Source organism: Nuphar pumila, chromosome 10, assembly GCF_984573655.1.
Source record: "Nuphar pumila chromosome 10, dmNupPumi1.hap1.1, whole genome shotgun sequence".
Lineage (NCBI taxonomy): Eukaryota > Viridiplantae > Streptophyta > Magnoliopsida > Nymphaeales > Nymphaeaceae > Nuphar > Nuphar pumila.
The window spans coordinates 100,478,258-100,494,224 of record NC_143258.1 but is presented as its reverse complement, the minus strand read 5'-3'; the positions used below and the strand labels follow the sequence as shown (position 1 = coordinate 100,494,224).

At 37.0% G+C, this 15,967-nt stretch overlaps 1 protein-coding gene across 1 annotated transcript; it reads left to right on the top strand.

Annotated features, from left to right (window-relative positions):
* Positions 1-1,329: 1,329 nt before the first annotated feature.
* On the top strand, positions 1,330-6,852 carry LOC149827584 (myosin-binding protein 7-like). The gene is made up of 4 exons (XM_090019509.1): positions 1,330-1,714; positions 2,379-4,047; positions 6,200-6,246; positions 6,327-6,852. The coding sequence occupies exons 2-4, from the start codon at positions 2,452-2,454 to the stop codon at positions 6,427-6,429; spliced, it is 1,746 nt and encodes a 581-aa protein (XP_089875635.1). The 5' UTR covers positions 1,330-1,714; positions 2,379-2,451; the 3' UTR covers positions 6,430-6,852.
* The last annotated feature ends 9,115 nt before the right edge of the window (positions 6,853-15,967 follow it).

Sequence of the window (15,967 nt, the reverse complement as noted above, 5' to 3'; positions counted from 1 at the left end):
AAAAATTATGAAACAAATATTGTTTTACCAGGCATGACCCTCATGTAGTTCTTATCGAGTCCGGGTATGGTTTCTCTTATGATGGGTTCGATTAGACTCGGGTCCGGACTTGATACCATACCTGAAAATTCAGGTCTGGTTCCGAACCAAACCCGACCCGTTGACACCCCTAAAGAGAAGCGAGGGGCACTATGGTCAATAAACAAACCTCGAATGCCAACCCATCATGAGTGGGAGGAGAGGGTGGTATTTGCGTAACTATTTCGGGAAACAGTGGCAAAGACTAAAACGATGAAACATATTTTTCATTAAAAAAAGAAAAGCAAGAAAGTGAAAGCGAAAAAGGAAAAGGATTAAAAAAAACACACGCACACTTTCTTCGTTTAGAGTGGGACCCACAAAAAGAGAGGATCAAAATAGGAAACCTCCCAACTTCTATTGCTAATTTCATTAAAAAAATTTAAATTTATTTCTACATTGGCGTGATCATGCATGTTTTTTTTAATTATGTGCACACTCTAGCACATCTTGTTTTAACTTTTTTTTTTTATTATTTAGCAAAATAACCAAGCCCAATTGGAGATGAACTTGAAAAAATGAGTTGTATGGTTTTGGATCTAAAAGTGGACATCTAGGGCTAGGGATGGCAGTGGACCGGGGGAAAGCGGGGCCCCGCCCCGCCTCGCCCCGTTTGGACCGGGGATGAAGGGTATGAAACGGGGATGGAGGCGGGGGGTGGAGGATAAAATCCATCCCCACCGCAGAGGCGGGGCGGGGGTGGACGTGCACTTTTTCCCGCCCCGCCCCGATCCCCGCCCCGCCCGCCTCATCCCCGTTTGGATCGGGGATGAAGGGTATGAAACGGGGATGGAGGCGGGGGTGGAGGATAAAATCCATCCCCACCGCAGAGGCGGGGCGGGGGTGGACGTGCACTTTTCCCCGCCCCGACCACTTTTCCCCGCAATATCCCCGCCCCGCCTCATCCCCGTTTGGACCGGGGATGAAGGGTATGAAATAGAGATGGAGGCGGGGGTGGAGGATAAAATCCATCCCCGCCGCGGAGGCGGGGCGGGGGTGGAGGATGAAATTTTGAGGCGGGGCGGGGGTGGAAACCTTATCCCCCGCCCCGCCCCGCCCCACTGCCATCCCTATCTAGGGCCACCCCAAGCCCAATGGAGATATGTGAATTATGTCGGCCGGGTATCCGTGATTTGTGTAGAAAAGGTGATATTTCCGAAATTTGTAGAAGTATTTGGGGGTTGAACTGAAGTTTGCATTAAAAATTAGAAAGAAAGAAATATAAAACGAATAATTTTGACCAGGGAAATTGTGATAATTTGTTTTTTCGTGATTTTTTTTTCTTGCTGTCTTAGGGTTTCCGGTATGACGTTTTCCCCCGCGCTCCTTGAAGCTTCGCTGTAGATTTTCCGGCTCCATTCAGCCGGAATCCAAACAGTGGCCGGAATCCTCCGTTATTTTTCTCCGTTTCCTGGCAGCTGGACAAGGAAGAGGAGGTGGAGACGCCCGTTTCCCGGCGGTCTTGCCGTCGGTTTTTGGAAGGGAACGGGCGTGAACAAGCAGAGGACTTCGGTTCGCTATTTTTGTTTTTCCGGTCAATTACCGCTTTTCCGGAGGGCCTGGACGGTTTAGGGTTTCAAGTGAGGATTTTCGTGGTTCTCGTCGATGATGCTTTCCCGCGGTTCGAGAGATTCTGGTTCGTATGACATCGAATTTGAAAATTTTGAGTTAAAGATGATGAAATTCCGTTACTTAAGGTTGTATTTTGATGCATTTCTAGCGTTTTTTTTTGTGAAATTCGCGGTGCGCTTGAGGTTTCGTCGTGTTTTTTCGGGTCATTCTTTCCGTTGGTTCGAATTTGAGCGTTTTTGGGTAAAGGTTGCCGAAGTCACGGATAAGAGTGTGACTTTCGCGACTTTTTCCACGTTTTTATGAGTCTCATGAGAGATTTTTTGGGTTTCGTTGTGGTTTTCGGATCATCTTTATGTGTAGTATCGTGGTGAATCGATTCGTTGAAGCTTATATAGATTTGAAATTGAAAAGAGGGAGAAATTTAAGGTTTTGTTAAAAGGTTGTGGTTTCTCGTTGTTTTTCTCTTTGGAAGTGTAATATTCGAAGATTCTGCGTTGAAACTTGAAGGTTCCGATACTAAAAGTCCCGTGGAGTTCTTGTTATTTAGGGTTTTGAACCTCGTAGGCTTTATAAGAACATAAATGAAATTTAATAGTTACTGATGATATTGTTGTTGTATTGTTTTTCCCGTTTTTATTGGAATTGAGATGATTTTGCTGTTTGAATTTGATGTATTTCAAATAGTTCTCGTGAATTTGATGACATTCTCTTCCTCTTTGTTGTTTCAGTTCATTATAATTGAATGGGGTGGTGGAAGTTTGATTTTCGAGAAGTAGGAACGTAAAAAAATTATCGTGGGTCATGGATTCAGAATCTCCTCCAACAGACACTTTGAAGAAGTGTTGTAGTTGCAGTAATTCTGCGGGTAGCACTAAATGTCATCGCTCCATGAAGAGGAAGCTTGAACAGATTGAGGAACCGCCAAATTGTGGACGAGATTTGATAAATAATCCTGATTTCTTTTCAGTAGCTCGGGTTGAGATAGAGAATGAGTGCATTGCATTGAGGGAGACGGTTAACAGCCAGCAGCAGTCAATTCAGGAACTCTATGTTGATTTGGAAGAAGAAAGAAATGCATCATGTTCTGCCACAAATGAGGCCATGTCCATGATCTTGCGCCTGCAGAGAGAAAAGGCTGAGGTTCAGATGGAAGCTCGGCAGTTTAAGCTGTTTGCGGAGGAGAAAATGGCTCACGATCAACAGGAGCTACTTGCTATGGAGGAATTTCTGTACAAGAAAGAACAGGTCATAGAGTCTCTAAATTGTGAGATACAGGCCTATAAGCATAGATTGATGAGTTTGGGGTTCGATCAATTTGATTTTGAGGATACCAAGTTGATCGAAGCATCTTTCACAGACCGGTACAATCGGAGTAGGAGTATGGCGGAAAAATCAGAAAATACTGATTGGCAGGAACCTGAAGAATCTAATAGGTATGCATATTCAGAGGATACTCCTTTAGGCCATGGACAAAATCCTAATCCTTTTGAATACCCACCACTAAGATGCATTTTGAATGAGATTCAAGAGTTTGCAGAATATGATGATCCTTCAGACCTTGAGAAGTATGCTTGTGATACTCCTCGTAACCGGGCACAACTTCAGAATTTGGAGCACAGAATCTACCAGTTGGAGAGAACACCTAGTAGCCATTATCTAGATGGGAAATTCAACAATGGAATGAATGCTCGTGAGAAAGTACTCAGTTCTCCTCGAAGGTCAAAACATGCGAGAACCTTGTCCACAGATAGTGCCAGCACTTATTCTGGTTTGGTTAAGGAAGCAGGCCAAGAACGTAGAGCGGAAAGCATGTTCACGTCAGGTCCAAATGGGAACTCAAAAAAGGTGGAGTTTTCTACCACAGAAGATTATCATTATTATATAAATGGGGACAATGCATCTGACTTTGCTGACGATACTGGTGATCGAATATACACTATTGATTCTGTTCATGGGGCACATGGTTCTAAGCAGACACCCGTGCATGAAAATGGAGGTTGGGTAGGGGAAGTGGTTCCACAGAGAAACAAAGGCGTGAGTACTACTTGTTACATGACTGACGGGAGTGTTCAGACTTTGCAACCTGAAGACGGTGCTTTTGATTCTAAATCTCAGCTTGGGAGAGCTGATGAGTATGTAACTACCCCTAGAGGTTCATTGAACAGGATTGATGTGGGAGATGGAGATGATGTTAAAAAGCTTTATTTGAGGCTTCAGGCACTCGAGGCAGACAGGGAATCAATGAAGCAAGCAATTATGTCCATGCAGACAGACAAAGCACAATTGGTATTGCTAAGAGAGATAGCACAGCAGCTGTGCAAAGAGAGAATGCCAGAAAAAAAGATAGTGAAGAAGCCATCCTTGATGAGAAGCTTTTCTTTAATCTCTGTGTTGAAGGTAAGTTTTGTAGTTTTTGGTCTATTTTTGTCTCTCTATTCTTGATTATGTACCATGCAGTTGGTTTTTTGTGGGCAGCATTCTTCCCCCCCTTCAATTTTTTTGCAAAGCTTTGATTCGTCTAACTCCACCTCTTGAACTCTGTTGATTTTCTGCAAGCATTCTCTTTTGTTAAAGTACACAGTATTGGAACATGCACTTGTAGGACTAGTAGAAATTTTGACTGTGGACCTAAAATGTATTTCATGCTAAAAACAACAGCATTTGGGATCTTAGTGCCAGTCCCAACACATGGATTAAAGAGCCAAAGGAGCTTCATGTTTGCATTTTGCATATTGGTACTTGTTTGGGGTAGACCAAGTAGAGTTGTCATCAAATGTGACCCTCAAGAATATGCTAAGACCTGGAGTGATGTGTTATCACCCCATTGAAGTAATAAGGCTGTGTTTGGGAGGAGGCATTTGATGGGATTCAATGGGAGTCATCAGAATTATAAATACTTGAATTGTAGGAAAGTGTATTCCAAAAGAAAGATGGATTTCCTTGATTGTTTTGAAGCACTAGTAATCCCCTTAAAGATTCCGGTTTACGATTCCACCTGATGCCTTATCTTGTTTGGAGAACAGTTTACATACAATATAGATTACAGTTGAATTGAATCTCATGCACAAAAAAATAGGTCTAATTTTAAAACTACTAAGTTTTACCCAATAACTGATAGATTCACTTTTAATATAAGTAAACTGACTGAAAAATGCAAACAAAAAGCATGTCATTAAAAAATGAAAGAAAAAATTTCTGATCATTTCAATCAACTATCTAATTTGTTAGGCCCACCCAAATATCAACCTTGAGATTCCTAAAAATAATGGACAAAAATCTTACAAACATCAACCTCGAGATTCCTAAAAATAATGGACAAAGAACTTGCAAATATCAACATCAAGATTACTAAAAATAATGGACAAAAAACTTACGTCTACAAGCTATAGATGGATTGGATTAGATCTGAATCCAACCACTTATCTGATTCAAAACATTGATTTTAATAGGGAACACAGCGAATATGTAATTCTCAATTGATATCCTAAACAAAAGTGTCAGGTTCAGACAAAATTTGACCAAATCCGATCCATTTTCAACCCTATAATTAAGGCTGCAATCAATTTAAATTTGGGTCAGATGTCCTGTTGAACCTGAGTGCATTCAGTTAGATTTGGTAAAAAAAACTATATTCGATTTGTATTCAACCTAGATATGGATTTGAGATAGGGCAATCTAGGTCCTGCACATGACTCCAAAGCCAGATAACTTACATCTGACCCAAGTTGATAATGTTACGGAACCAATAAGATTTGTTTTTTATCCAAATCCAATGTCTGACTATTGTATGGGATTTGGGTTACCTAGATCCAAACCGAGTATAAACTGTTAACATGAGAGAGAGAGAGAGAGAGAGAGAGAGAGAGAGCATATTTTGGTAACTACCCACCGGAATCCCTTCAAAATGAGTTGTAAATACCTCCTCTTTGCAAAAAGAGTTGAAAGAGGGTAAAAGTGAGGTTTGGAACCTCCTGAATCCCAGCCTAGATTCAAGGTTCCATGTATTCGTTCTCCCAAACGATCTTCTGCTGAAATAGGATTTCTTGAATGGCCATGACTGTCTCCGACACCCTCTCACCTCCACTGAGAATAACCTCCCAAACATAACCTGAAAAGAAAAGGAAAAACAGATCTTGTGCATATCTGGATTGCAATTAGTAACACCATCATCCTTGTTATTTTACTTGCTTCTTGAATTATTCTTTGTTCTAGAGCATTGTTGTGCTTCTTTGTTCATATTCCTTCATTACTTGCAACAACCAAAATTGTTTATAACTGTGTTTCTGTGAAGATTTACATAATTTCTTTTCCTTTTTTCCTTTTCACATTATTTCATCCATGTTTAAGGGTGTGGTTGACAGAATTGGAGCCTAGGAGTTTTTTTTTAATTAATTTTTCCATGCTTAATTTATGGCTTTGTGCTTATCAAAGTTAAATACTATATATTTCAAGGTTTCACATTTTTTCCAGAACTGCTTCGATATACTATTGCTGACACTGTAAGCTTGCACCTAATCTTTTTTTTTCTCTTTTTTTGTTGCTTTGTCAGTGGATCGTGTCATTTATTTTCCGTAGAAACAAGTCACACAGAACCAAGTAAGTGATGATTCGTTGATTTATTTACTTTCTGCAATGCATATACTACCAGGTTGTTACAGTGTATCCTCTTTTTTCAGATACCCATTTGGTCCCTCAGGAAACAATGTGGGCCTCCTGTTACTTTTAGATAGGTCCCCACAGTTCAGACACCGGAGATGCATCACAAGAGCAAAAGCATGAATGGATTTGAAATTGTGACTGCTTATTGTGGTCAATGAATTAGTGCTTTGATTTGGTCAATGGATTATTGTGGTCAATGCACCACTGAAGATTATCGTTCTAAAGTTGCAATTGGTTAAGTTTTCTTTCTTGAGGTTCACAGGAATCTACATTTGTGATTTGATTGATTTTGCACCACGCTTTTGCCTGAGTGTTAATGAAGGTTTTGTCATGTTCAATGATAACAAGAATGTGTACATTTGATAGTGTTGTTACTGTTGTATGTATACTTGCCTTCACAACCTGGAAAATGTGTGCAAGGTATGAATTCATGTCTCCTCCATGTAAATAAGGTTTTCGTATGCTTGTATGAATGATTCATTTGGAGCAGTGTGTAAGGGGCAATTTATTGAAATAATTGTATTGAATCATCTTTGACCTAAACTTGTGATCTGTTTTGATGGCTTTCAGTAACCGGGTCATAATTTCCATGTCTCCAAACCATGGTTGTGTATACTTTCTCATTTTTGATGGATGGTATTTTCTGCTCATCAATGTGCTAATAACCATGATTCTGCCTTGTAGAGATATTTATCACATGTATAGGTGCTTATTGCTTTTTTTTATCTAATGTATTCATTTATTGGTTTAGAGAAATATAACAGCACAGCACCCAAATTTATGGGTTTCTTTAGCAGCCTGTAGAATGCAGAAAAATGCATCCATGAGGCCGTGTGAATGGACCCAATACTCATAGATAGAGATCTATGTCACATGGGTGCGGGTACGGCGATGCGGCACTTTAAAAAAACTTGGGTGCTGGGGTGCGGGAGGGTATATATATAAAATTATATGTATTATATATATATATATATAATTTTTAAGTTTTAATAGAGGAAAAAGGGAAAACTGGAAAGAGATTGAGAGAGAGAGAGAGAGGTAGCTGAGAAGAGATTGAGAGACGAGGGGAGAGAGAAATTGAGAGAAAGAGAGATGGAAGGAGAGAATGTGTACCTGGGTTGGAGATGGAGAGGAGGCGTCGTCGGATGGTATTAGCTCATAGTCGTCGCCGGCATCGGGGTTGGGAGACGGATCGTAGCGTCGGGGTCGGGAGGAGAGAGCAAATTTTTTTTGCCCTAATCCTCCTCTTAGCCCATTTCATCGGGCTTTTTTTTTAAGTTCGAAATTTGAGCATTTATGACCCTGGGTGCATTGACTGCACCAGGTGCCGCACGCGTACCTGCGTTGCGTCGATGTGGGTGCGGCACCTGGTTGGCCGAGTCCCTGTGACAGTGCAGAAATTGTTTGTCCTTGAACATTGATGACTGAGATATGAAAACATCTTTCAAATATCTGTGCAAATATTCACATCAAGTTGGTGAATGCTCCAATTTTATTTAACCGCAATGGAAAGCAAAGTTCTAATGGTAGTAGGTTTAACAATCAAGCTATATATTTTAAAGTAGTCAACCCCCTCTTGTTGACTATACCCTTTGACCACAAGCCTGACCTTGTATCGTGCTATCTAAACATCATGCCTTTTAATTTTGTACACCAATTTACATCTAATAATGTTTTGGTTTGGATCAGGAAGTTGATGAGTCCATGTTTGATTTTTGTAAAGTGCTTCTATCTCTTCCTTCATGTGATGATGATTCAATTTGATTCCTTCGCTAGCTTGGATGAAGAAAAGAGGTTCTTGAAAAAATTTACTCAACAATCCAAGGTAAACAGGGTGTTTGGTAGCCAGGTAGATTGGAGGCTATAAGGTTCCATATTGGGACGTAGTGGCCATAGGGTGAATTCTAATTGGGTATTGATTGGAAAGGTCAACTGCAATATCTACACCAGAACACATTTGACTATTGGATGGGCTTGACTCAATAAGTTGACTTTCGAACTGATGAGGTGACGACTCACAAGTGATTTAATTCTGATCAAATTCGTGTACGTTGAGACTTTAATCAGGCAACATTTGTTTCATGTAAGCTAGGTATCGGTAGGTCACTTGGTTTCGTTATCGGTAGGACAAGAAGATTTAAATTCGATTTTGATACCTCGTGACACTACTTTCCCAGCCACAACATGACCTCTTTATATGTGATAGATTCTCTAGTTCCAGCTGGACTCATAAAAAGTGACATGTCTAGAGATAAGGGTTTTATTCAACACTTACTCAAAACAAATATATCCCTTATGGCACGTCCTTACTTGAAAAAGACGTACGGCTTTGATTTGAGCCCCAACTTCGAACTTCAATATGGTACAAGATGTGGATAGCAAGTGCTTCCAAAAATCCTGAAACATTCACAAGTAGGTACTTTCTTGATGAATAACTCGTACAAAGATTTCTAATCTAGATTTGGAGTTAGCAATCGATATATTATGTAAACTACAATTCAAAAGGCATCCACCCAATATTTGATATGTACTACATATAAATCATCATACTTAAACCCATCTCTACAAGACGGAGATGCTTGTACTCGACCACACCGTTTTGCTGAGGTGTGTGAGGGAAAGTTATCCATCCTCCTATGCCATGCAATCTATGTCACATTAGTGCGGGTGCGGGTGCGGCGATGTGGCACTTTAAAAAAACTTTGGGTGCGGGAGTGCGGGAGGGTATATATATATTTTAAGTTTTAGCAGTTAACAACAGTAACACTAATGAAATAAAAAGCAATTATCATAATATCATCAAATCAATTCATCATCATGCATGCAATAAATCAAACAATCTATAATTTTATTTTACATCATAAAAATTAACAACAGAATTAAATCAACCTAACTACAATTTGTTAGAGAAGTAATTAAATCCTTTCAATAAGGATTTATAGCTGCATTAAATGAAAGTCAATTAGAATAAAAATACCTCCCTACTTTTATATTCATCTCCTCCCTTCCATATGTATTGAATGATACTTGTATTGTTCATCTTCCTATCTCCTACATCCACTTTTTTTTTCTTTTTCGAGCATCTTCTTGGTGGCTTAAAAATTATACATTAATTGCATAAGAATCATTCATTGTCTTCCTCTTCTCATATTCATCTTGTATTTTCTTGTATTGTCTTCACATTGCCTAATCAACTCTTCTGCATTCTGAAATGTCATGTCCTGATATCTTCAACAAATGAGTCTTAACTCTTGTATAAGACTCAACAAAATATCTTTTATAACGCTTGCATTAAAATCTCTTGTTTCCACCACCACTTCCAGTTTTTTGTAAGCTTATCCACATGTTCCCATAGTGGCTCCCGATCATCACATGTTGAAGCTAACAAATTTGAATCAACACTCCCACTACAACTACCAACAACACTAGCAACAAAACTTACATGTGGGGATAAGGATGATGTAAGTCATTTCTTTTTATCCATCATTTTTGTCTTGAAAACAAAAAAATGTTATATTAAAATCAATTATGCACAATCAATATTAAAAATATTGAGTGCAAGGTCAATATCATATACAAGAGTAGACTAGTAGTAGTACCGTACGTATAAATAAATATCGAAAGGTACGAGAAAAATATATAACAATAATATTAATACAACTTGATCTATCTAAGTATTTAACTAGTAACAAAATTTTAACAAATTTTAGGCAGTAGACTAGTATGCTACTAAAATTTTAACTAGTAACAATAACAAATTTAAAAAATATCTAAGTATTTAACAATAACAATAGTAGACTAGTAGTAAGTTAGTAATAAAAATATGAGCATTCAACCAAATTTTAAGTAACAAAATCACTAATAACAATCAAATTACCTAACATCAAGTCATCAACAAATAATACGCATTATAAGCAACCATATGTCACAGGGAAAACTCAGTTCGGCTCGGCTTGTGAAAACTCAGTTCGGCTTGGCTGGGGTTATGAAAACTCAGTTCGGCTCATTAATTGGGTTTGGTGAGCTGAGTCAACCAGCATGTTTTGCAAAATAGCTGGTTAAGGTAGCAAAATATTTTTTGACAGACTCCCATACGGGCCATACCATTAGGATTCGAACTTGCAACGTCCCAATAGATATATTATGTATAATGTTTAAATGTATATTATGTATAATGTTTATATTACATAGGTTTTACATGTAAAAACTCTTAAAAGATAGATTTTTGCGAAAATGATCAAGCTCGTGATCAACTCTTAATAAGTCGAGCTGAGTTTTCTCTAAAATGGGTATAATATTTTTTTCAAAAATAGGCAACAATGGTGTTTAGCTGAGATTGATAGAGAGAGAGGTACACAGTAAGAGGAAAGAGATTGAGTTAAGAGAGAGAGAGGCACGCAGTAACAGATGAGAAAGGGGAACATAGAGAAAGAGGTAGTCGAGAGATTGAGAGATGAGTGGAGAGAGAGAGAGAGATTGAAGGAGAGAATGAAAGAGAGAATGCGTACCTTGGAGATGGAGATGAGGCATCGTCAGACGGTGGTAACTCGTAGGCGTCGCCGGTGTCGGGAGACAGGTCGCAGACTCGCAGCATCAGGATCAGAAGATAGAAGAAAGGACAAAAATGTTTTGCCCTAATCCTCCTCAGCCCATTTCATCGGGCCTTTTTTTATTTTAGTTAAAGTCTAAAATTTGGACATATATGACCCTAGGTGTGTTGATCGCACCTGCCGCACCCACGTCTTATCGTGTCGATGCGGGTGCGACACCTGGTTGGCCGAATCCCTCTGACATAGATAGAGATGATATTTTGAAAATATCATGATATAATGGTAAAATGATTTAAATGAGAAAATAAAATGGTATTATGCTTTTTAAAAACAGGTTGATATATCATATATATATATATATATATATTTTGTTTTGTCTTTCTATGAATTAACTGTTTTTTATTTCTTATTGTTTGTTTCACCCTCAAAAAGATTATTTGTATGTTTTAAAAACTCTACATTTTCTTTGCAGTTTTGAAAAGAATGTATATTAATGACATCATTTTTTATTTTTGTTATCATTTTTTGCATTTTTTTTTATTGTTGAGAATTTTCTAAATTTTTTTTTGAAGATTTTATGGAAAATCGTATAAAACATCCTGAAAATTCCCTTGCTGATGTATTACCGAGACTGATATTGGTGGCTGCAGAATGGTCTGACCTGGAGCACTTTTTCTGTCTATATTAGGAAAGAGCAGCAGTATAGGCTCCACCTTTGCTTGGAGTTTGTGTTTGGGACAATGTGGTTGATGTTCCTCTTTAATGCTGATTGTTTATGTGGATTGACCGGAGAAGACTGGAGTTTCTCCCGAAATGTTATAAGAATGATTATTCAAGTAACCTCTAAGAAATGTGATGCCTCTTTGGTATTAGGCAGGAGACGTAATCTATGTAGTATGTAACACGTATGCCGCTGCTGCTGATAACCCAGCGGTACGGCCATTTCTATGAAGCTTTCAACATGACTAGTGATGCCAGTTCTAGTCTGTCTGTTTCTATTGTTTATATATATGAAAAGTTAAGAAATTATCATCTAATAATCGATAAGTTGCAAAGGAAAAAGGAAAGGATAACGAATGATTTTGAAATATAGTTTACTCAATAGTCTATTATTATTTGATGGTGAGCATTCGGCTCTGTATGAGCTACCAAGATAAATGTTTTAACCTGATTTTGGAAGAACAAATTCAGTCGAGTTTCTTTAAGTCGGGTCTGGTTGTTGTGTTCTCAGATCTTCACAGAAATTCTGCACATGGTTTTGGGAACATTTTCGGATAATTCAATACCTAGATTTGCTTTGTTCCAAAGAGTCCTCTTACATTATGTATTTGATCATTTTCCTCTGTCACGAGCGAGCTCATGTTGGAGGAGCTAAAAGTGGTGAATGGAGTGGAGAGAAAAATGGATAATGAGAGTGGAATTGTCAACTACATCTTTTTTTTTATGTAGTTAAAACGGAGAGATGGGACCCATCTCCATCTCGAATACGTAGCTTCTAAACAGAGCCTGATAGATGTTTCGTTTTGTGGTATTTCTCAGCATTTAGTTCATGTAATGTACTTGGTGGGTGCACTGTTTTCTTAATTTCTTTATGTATAAATGTAAACGTTCATTGTTGTTCGTTGTCATTGAAGAAAACTAGGTCGATTTTTAGGTCCTCTGATGACTTCGCTGATATTAACGAGCAGGGTTGCATGTTTGCTCACAGAATTTCCATCTTCCATCCCCCCTCCTCTTGATCTTGGTGGATTCCTCATCATAAAAAAAAAAAAAAATCCTTCAAGTAGTTTTACTATAGATCTAAACAAATTGGACATGATATTGATACGAGTTTGATTTGAAACTGAAAACTACAACACTTAAGTCTGATCCTAATGCAAGTTTTGATACCATTTTAGGGTCCGTATCTGCAAAAAAATAAAGTGTGAGGGCAAGCCAAAATTTGAGCCATTTGCACCCTCTATTAGCTATGGTTTGATGAATATCAGAAGTATAACATCCGAATCCGATTCATTTGCACCACATACTAGTTGTGGGTGCCTTGGCTAAAACTCAATCCCACAAGGTCAGTCAAGAGCTATTGGGTTGAGCCTGAGTCCAGATCTATAGTCAAATGCAACTAAACCGGGCACACATTACCACCTAAGATCTTGGCATGCATGAAGCACAAGAAAAAAAGGTGGGTTGTTAAAGAGAAGCTTTGGAAAGCTAAAGAGTAATAAAAAAAAAGAGAAATCTTACATGGATGCTTCGTACCCTAGGCACCGATGGACATAAATGGGGTGGATTCGGGTCAAATGTAACCATTTAATGAATTGGAGCTAATCAGATATTGCCTAATTGAATATTGTGTTGGATTCAGATTTAATTGAAATATCCAATCATGTTCACGTCCGACTAGCTCAAATAGCTAATCTGATGTAATTTTTACAATGTGATTGTATTTGATAACTGTCACAGTTGAAATTGGAATTGGATTTTGAAATCTATACCAAATCCAAATTAGATTACAAATCAAATGTTAACTGAATATGACTAAACAAAAATGAGTGTATTGTACGATGCAAATGATGTGTTTCTTAAAATGCCCCACAATTTACTGAATCCACCGAATGAACAATATCACAGGTTCCTAATTTTTTCTTGTCTCTTTTATTCCTAACTAGTGCAAATTTTTTATTTTTGCACATCATGATGCTAAAATAATACACCCACATAACTCCTCAGCAAAATCGCATACGAGGCTGCGAAATTCCAAAAAAAATTATGAAAATTCAAACAATTTACGAAACTTATTTTCGCAATGCACGTTGCAAAAATCCTTTATAGTGTCACAATTCGTATCTTGCAAAATTCAGAACAATTATCACACAGGCATTGCAAAATTCTCTACTAATAATATAAAAGAAAAGTTAGGATTTCAAAGAAATTAGGTTTTTTGTGGTATCCAACCGGTGAAAAATTATGACTATTTTTTCACTACCAAGCATCGACAATGAGAAGATCGGTGGCGTTTCATTGACGGAAAATTAGCGACGACAAGAAGATTGGCAAAAAACCACCGACGGTGAGGAGATCGATGACACTTTCGGTAAGGGCATCTTGTGGTATGGGTGGGATAGAAAATGAAATCCGCAGTCAACGTTCGATCACGTGGTATGGGTGGGATAAAGATCATTCTTAAGGCCACCCACTCTAACAAATTATGATAGCTGGATAGATGTATTTTCTCCCTATCAATAGTAAGTCGACATATCTCACAGTCAGTGTTCAATCACATGGTATGAGTGTAATATTGTGTATTTTTTCATGATTTTTAAAATCAAGAAAAATATATTTTTTAAATTATATATTATATTTAGATTGATAAAAATCATGGATAAAAATATTAAAATATATATGACATCAGCTGGGTCTGGGAATGGCCTAGAGCCCATTGACAAGACCTAGTTGAGCTAATTATAATTTAAAAAATTATTAGTTTTTAACCTTTAAATTCGAGCAAAAATTAGGTTAAATTCATGCAAATTTCAGAGGTGAAATTCATGTATGACACCATTAGATCCGCCTCAGAATACTGATCGTGTTGGTCACCTATTTTTCTAAAATCGAATTACGGTTGGAAGAAAAATCATATTTTAAAAAAATGACCATCCTCTATTTTTGACTTTTTTTGGATTGAATCAGACTAGATCCGCTCCATTTGTTTCAAGTTAATATGGATCTCGACTCAGTTCAGGATCCATATTGACTAGGATTTGGTCCAGGCTAGATTCATATAGATTTGGATTTTAGATCCAGATTTGGATCATAAATCTATCAATGCACATTTTAAAACTTTAAAATCAACTTTAAATTTAAATTAGATGAGGCAAAGTTCTACCTAGGATAGAACTCTATCTTATAAGGCTTTTTAGAGGGGGGTTACACCCTCTATAATATTCCTTTGGGATAATTAATAAAACAATAAATAATTGATACAATAATTAAAATAAAATTTTAATTAAAAATAGCTAGAGTTGCAAAACTCGTGTAGTGTGAGAGAGAGAAAAAAGAAAGAAAGAGAGAAAAGAGAAAAATAAAGAAAAAAAGGAGAAGAAAAAGAAAATAAATTTTTTTTCGTTATCCATCAATTTTTTTTAGTCTTTTAGATCTTTTTTCGATCTTCAATCAAGGTACTAGTTTCTCTTTAAATTCTTATAGGTCATAAAATACGTATAGATTGATTTATGTATAGGTATTGGAGGGAAAAAAATCTAATTTTATGTGTATATATAAATATATATAATGTCGAATTTATATATATGAATATGTAGATTTATTTTTGTGAATGACTATTTCTCTTATGCATAAATTTTTTTTGAAAATATACATGTCGATTTCTTAGTTTATGCATCTGAATATGTATATGCTTATATATATATTCAGATTTGATGATTTTTATACTAAAGAATAGGCATGTTGATTTTCAGTTTTTGTTGTATATGCATATGACTGCATACATTCAGATTTATTGATTTTTATTCGTTCACGCCATTGAATATATGTTGTCAATTTTTTTGTAATGACCATGCATGCTGAATATATATATTCAGGTTTGTCGACCTTCTTGAGCATACATCTGAATGTGTATACAGTCCATATGCAACGATATATTTTTTTTACCTGTCTCTGAAAATATCATATAGTTCAGTTTTGTTGAATATCGTTTTTCTCATATATATATATATATATGTTTAGATTTGATAATCTTTTTGACATGCATACAACTGGATATATTTTACTTTTTCAAAAGTAATGTGTGCATACATATGCATCTGAAATTATGCAACTGAGTAGGCTTTACTGTTTCAGACTATATAAATTGTATGTACATACATTTGAAAAAAAAACATTTTTATTCAGATCTGTCAAGCATATATACTCGTGCAAATCTGCCGAGTATATGCATAAAGATTTGATCAGATCTGTCGAACAACATGTGTATGTTGTTCTGGATCAGATCTGAACCAGAATAGCATGTACATGTTCTGTTTCAGATCTGATGAACACTGGTAGGTGTTGTTTTGGTTCAGATCTGTCGAACACATGTATGTGTTATTTCAGTT